The 6,000-nt window shown below is 30.2% G+C and overlaps 1 protein-coding gene across 2 annotated transcripts; it reads left to right on the forward strand.

Annotated features, from left to right (window-relative positions):
* The first annotated feature begins 3,593 nt into the window (after positions 1-3,593).
* LOC137808789 (uncharacterized) lies at positions 3,594-5,370 on the forward strand. Of its 2 annotated transcripts, none has more exons than XM_068610067.1 (2): positions 3,594-3,864; positions 4,599-5,370. In XM_068610067.1, the coding sequence occupies exons 1-2, from the start codon at positions 3,632-3,634 to the stop codon at positions 5,155-5,157; spliced, it is 792 nt and encodes a 263-aa protein (XP_068466168.1). In that variant the 5' UTR covers positions 3,594-3,631; the 3' UTR covers positions 5,158-5,370. The 2 variants fall into 2 exon arrangements, with proteins under 2 accessions (XP_068466168.1, XP_068466169.1); XM_068610068.1 differs by having other exon boundaries at positions 4,605-5,370.
* Positions 5,371-6,000: the final 630 nt, after the last annotated feature.

Genomic DNA, 6,000 nt, shown 5'->3' on the forward strand with positions numbered 1-6,000 from the left:
ATGCACACATCATGATATCTTTGCTTTGCAGTGTTCGCCAACTAATGCATTTCATTTTAGTTTTGCATCATCAGTTTGTCGGCTTCTAAAATATTCTTGCTCCTGTGTTTTGTTTTGTTTGAGTGTTTTAGTAATCGAAAGCTATATAGTTTAAACATGAATTAAAAAATACATATAATTTTATATAGTTTAAATATGAATTAAAAAATACATAATTTTTAATATGTATGACATATCTATATGTTATATAATTATGAATTATATAATATCTATATGTTATATAATTATGAGTTATATAAATTGATAATAAAGATTCATGTGTATTTTTTATTTTTTTTGAGTAAAAAAATATTTTTTATGACTGATTCAAAAGGATTTGATCTTTATTTTTATAATTATATTAAAAGTTTATAAAATATTTTTAAAAAATTAATGTATTTTTCTTTTTTTAACTGTGTTAGAATCATGTTAGAATGATAAAAAATTTAATAAATATTTTTTGAATTGGATACTTAACCGATACATGTTTTACAAGTTGTACGGATAGAATGATAAAAAATTTAATAAATATTTTTTGAATTGGATACTTAACCGATACATGTTTTACAAGTTGTACGGATAGAATGATAAAAAATTTAATAAATATTTTTTGAATTGGATACTTAACCGATACATGTTTTACAAGTTGTACGGATGTCTTCGGTATGAACACGCTGAAACTCATAAAATAAAACAATAGGAGTTTACAATGTAAAGTTGAGAAACGCCATATAACGCAGTAGCAGCATCTCTTAGATGGTGTTGTTCCAATGGAAAGTGAGGAAAATGATTTGCATGGTCTACAATGTACAAAAAGCAAAAGATATCTGAAACCTCTTCTTTTTGACCCTCTCCCACTCACTCCATAAATAATCATATGGAATTTCTCACCATATGCACTTAATTAAGCTGCAAAATATAATCATTTTCATCACTAATTAACAATCTTTCTTAACCAAAATTCCCAAGATGCCAACCAACATCTCCCATCATAATGTCTTTTTCTCTTTGTTGCAGCTTTTTCGACTCTGGGGATACAAATACGTCGCACCACAACACCTTTAACAATAAATTAATATTTTTATATATCAAGTGGCAAAATAATTCTAACCATATTGGCTTTAGAGTTTTTAAATTTACTTCACTTGTATATATCCATAATGTATTAACTCAAAATGTTCTCGCCACCAAGAGATATTTAACAAATCATGTTTTTTTTAATAAAACTCATTCAACATGTCACATGAAAAATAATAAAAAAATATAGAAACTAGACTAAATTCAAATGAAAAAAGACATAATAAAATTTAAAGAAATTCTCAATAGTGGCCTAAATAATTATATTAGAAGTTAAAAAAAAAAAAAAAACTTTCTCTAATACATAGTTCCAAAATGATAATACAAATAAATGATTGAATAAAAAATCCAATCAAATAAACTCTCGTTGGCATTTAACTTTGTTAATAAAATTCTAGGATATAGTTGCACGTTAGTATCATTATTTATTTTTTGGATTGACCTGTTTTTGAGATTATCTTATTGACTTTCACTTCAGTTTTAAGAGGATATCTTAGTCTTCTAGAGATTTAAACTAATTCATTGTTTTCACTTAATTTTTTTTAATGATTCTTTCTTTTCCATCTTTTCAACCCAGAACTTAAAGATCAAATTGATTTCTTCTAAGACAATATTTGTCGAGGTAGATTTAAATCTTGAGAAACAAATTTAAAAATAACTTATTTAACGACAACTAATTTATGACCATTAGTTGCAAATTTGAGATGAGAGAATTCTTATAAAATACTGGATTTTCAAGAGACAATAAATTATTTTTTTAACAAATAATCCAATTCATAAATATCTTCCAAAGATAGCATATCAACAAAAATATCATCAAACCAATCAAACTACTTTTTTCTTTAGATCTCAAAAGATTAATAATTAGTAGTAGTTAATGTTATAACAAATATGAGTTGAAATTTGTTATAGAAATAAGAATAAAAAAAGTAATAAATAAAAACAATCTAATCATTATTTATGTGTCGATAATATATCTTCTAAACTAGTCTAACACTTAAACATACTTGATTATACTATAAAAAAATTGTCTATGTGAAAGAAGGAGTTGCATGAGTGTTTTATAGTTAGAGTTGGGTTGTGGAAGTATGATTTGTATGATATGTGAAAGGGTACAAAGTGTAGAGTATGAGTGAATAATTAATAAGACTATTTTTGGGGCAAGCAAAGAAAATAAAGCCTTCTTTTGAACGTCCCCATTATGATCATAAACAGAAAAGATGAAGGAGCTTGTGCAATAATTGCACAACACAAGTTCAGAGTTATTAGAATTATATGGGTCCTTTAGTGTATGCATGACACAGAGCGTTTTGAAATGGTGATGTCCACATGTAAGGAAATTATAGCTCCTTTTCTAGATATACTTTGAATGGGAAGAAATGTGATAGTGATAGGAGTAGGATACATTTGTTGAGGCAATGAATTAATAGCATATACGTCCAATTTTATGCAACTTTGTTCACCCTTCTCCAAAGGACTTCACAGATTTATGGGGGGAATATCATTTTAATTGAAGATATTGTTACTCAAATATTAAACATAAAACATTTCAAATAGATGAAATTTGGCAACATGTTAGTCACGTTTTTTGTATGCAGAGGACATTTATAACTATGAACATTTCAAATAGATGAATTTTTTTACAAGCATGATAACTTTGTTGAAGATTTGGAATGAATAAGAGAGGTTGACTAAATTTATGAAGGCATTTGCAAAAAGGGATCCATGTTATAATTCCTTGTATTGAATCTGAACATGTTAGAATAATGAGTGATGCCAGCTAGAGAAATAATACGTGAAACCCATATAACACTTTCTCTCCTACTAAATTATCTCTCAAAGCGTGTGCAACTTTCACACTATCAAACAACATTTACTCATTAGTATAAAACCCTAATCATCATCCACTCACTTATTGTTTATACTATCACCAACTTCAAACTTAACATCTTATTTAAAACATTGATTTACACAATTTTAAATACAAAATCTATATTGGATTTCACAATTAAAATAAATTAACAATTACAGACAAATCTGAAATTAATGTTTTAAAAATACTTGCTAGCATTTGTCTTGCTATATTAACTATTTGAACAAATTTCAATACATTAAAACATGGAAGTAGTTTACATAATGAGAGTTTAGTGAATAAATTTTGGTGCACTTATGATGAGCTTAACTTAATTATATTATATGAAGAATGAGTTGAGTTTGTGAAGTGTGAGGAAGTGAACAGAGTTGAGGTTTAGCAGCCCATGATTTTTCTGTGATAAAGGGAAGGCAAGCATGTCTTACACCAATTAAGTGCCTCAGTGTTCTCCTCTTCATAGCAATCATACAAGATTAGGGGCAAAATATGATTAAGGCTCCAGAAAGTAATGAATTAAATAAGGGTATTGTTTCCTTTTTGAAGAGCCAGGGGCCACCTTTGTAATTACATTAAAAGTAGTAACATTTTTACTTTGCTTTGAAATTTCAAATCTCTTTCTCTCACTCTGAATCACAAGGCATCATGGCAGCCAAAGCAAAAGAAAGGGGTTGTGTTACAATAAAGAATGGGAGAAAAGGAAAGAAGCACGTTGCCAACCCCATCTTAGTACACTCACACACTTCACCAAAACCCTCTTCTTCTTCTTCTTCTTCACTCTCTACTCAAATGAAAATACTTTGCTCCCTTCCTCCAACTCTCTCATACTTTCAGTTTTCTTTGTTCATGCAAGATCCAAAGAACGATTCAAACTCAAGGTATGTTATGTTCCTCTCCAAACACTTGAACACACTCACACACCCATGTTGAGAATTTAATAATCTTATGTACTTTGCTTTCTGTCATCATATATATGCTTACTCTATTCTATTTTTCTTACTGATAAATGTTTCTAACAAAATGTGTGATCATCTATAGTTTAGGAGATAATTTCGATTTTTGCCTTTTTGTTGGTTAGTTGTAGAGAAGATGCTCACATTATTCCTTCTAAGGCCTTAAACTAAGCTTAACTCTTGTCCTGGACTAGTCAAACATTTGGTCATCAAGTTAGATAGGTTCAACCTTGTGTAACCTCCTCAATTTTTTTTTCTTTTTTTTTAAAAACTTTCATATTAGAGATTAGATATTACTATGCAACTTATCGAAAATTTAAGTCTCAGTGATTTTAAAAATTTGATCAACTCCAAAACAGCATCATTCATGCCTAGATAGGAAAGTCAATTCTCTGGCTGACCTCCTTTTTAGCTTTTTAAATAGTGAGCCTAAATTTGGAAATTCTCCAGTTTAGATTAACTCTGTTGCAAGGCTTAAAAATGACCCTCCAAATGGTTTCTTAAGGTTGTGAAAGAGTTAAAAAAATTCAATTTATGCTCCACTTGTACAATTACTTCAGCATGCTATTTTGGAAAAATGAATGTAGTGAAGGGTGTTATGAACCAAGAAGCTGCTGCATCATCTGAAGAACTCACACATAATATGCACTTTTTTGAAGTTGCAGGAAGCCCTGGTATCAAAGAGCAATGGAGGTGACTAGCCTATGGAAAAGTATGTCGAAATCCACAGAAATTCCGGCAGGCAATTCCAGCATATGGAAGACAGCATCATCAATGCCAAAATCCCCTCAAGTTCCTACACCAAGTCCTAACAAGAACAAGCTAAGAAAATGTGCCTCCCTAAAGGTTGCAACATCCTTCACAAGGGTTTGTCTTTGTGCACCTATGTATTCATATAATGAGATTTTGAGAGCTGAGGTGCCACCTAGAAGAAGCAATAGTTACCCAAGATCGAAGCCATTGCAAAGTGCACATGAAAGAAGTCCTAGTGCTAGACTTAGCACAGAGGGAAGGAGAGTATTCCGGGGCAAATCATTAACTGATGATGTTCTAATGAGAAGGTTTGTGATTGAGGAAGAGGCAATGATGCAAATTAGAAGAAGAAATCAAATGGAAGTTATTAGGAAGAGGAGTATGATTAGGAGAAAGAAGCTTGGGCCTAGTCCTCTTAGTAGAATGGTAATGGCAAATCATAATCATATTGGACAATTTAATTGATTGCTCCAATTCCTGTAGTGTCAAGTCAACTCCAATCGCTGAATTTTGTTTTGTTTTTTTTTGCCACTGAACTTTTTCACCTGGTGTCACAAGTTTCTATAGTTCCACCACTACTGGGGTTATCTTCTGATTGCAACATTTAATTTTACATCACCACCCAATTTTAAGTATAGCTACCTCAGAATCACAAATTTAATTTCCTTTACATGTTCATTCATAGATTTATGTTGGAAAAATTCTCTTCTCAGTCAAAGTGTGTGTGTGTGTTTGTACTAGTTCATTTTAACTAACATTCAATCAAAAGCTTTGCAAGAGAACTTTTTGAGAGAAAACCAAACCAAACCATACCAAACGTATATCCCATGTTAACTTCTGAAATCAACAAACTCAGCCAACTAACTACTATGTGTAGACTTCTTAATTTGCTTATAAGACACTCTAAAAACACAATTCTTTAATAAAACTTGAAGAGCAAGGATAGTGGTTATCTAATTTGTATCTGAAAGGCCAAGTTAGGTTGTTTTACACTAAATTTAGAATCGTTATTTTGGAAGATTAAGAAGGTGAAGAGTGTTGTTAGTTGGTAACTTACTTGGAAATATTTATGGAATTTATGAGATATTATGAATTGATCACCAACCGAATCTTATTATCTTATTAATGTTATCGTTAGTGAAATTAAGTGAACCTAAATACTTATGAATACGGAATTTGGGTTGGTATTGATGGAAAATATTATGTAAAATATAATGGTCCTAGCACTTCCAAAAGATCATTTTGTCCTTAGCATCCTTTTAAATTTATTAATTAATATAAAAAAACACCTGGAAGAATAATAGGACA

The sequence above is a fragment of the Phaseolus vulgaris genome, chromosome 3 (genome assembly GCF_000499845.2).
Source record: "Phaseolus vulgaris cultivar G19833 chromosome 3, P. vulgaris v2.0, whole genome shotgun sequence".
In the NCBI taxonomy this organism is placed as follows: Eukaryota; Viridiplantae; Streptophyta; class Magnoliopsida; order Fabales; family Fabaceae; genus Phaseolus; species Phaseolus vulgaris.

Bases quoted from the DNA above. Each gene is read 5' to 3' on its own strand.
- LOC137808789 (XM_068610067.1), top strand. From the start codon at position 3,632: ATGGCAGCCAAAGCAAAAGAAAGGGGTTGTGTTACAATAAAGAATGGG. The intron at 3,865-4,598 runs GTATGTTATGTT...ACTTTTTTGAAG, and splicing joins AAGAACGATTCAAACTCAAG to TTGCAGGAAGCCCTGGTATC.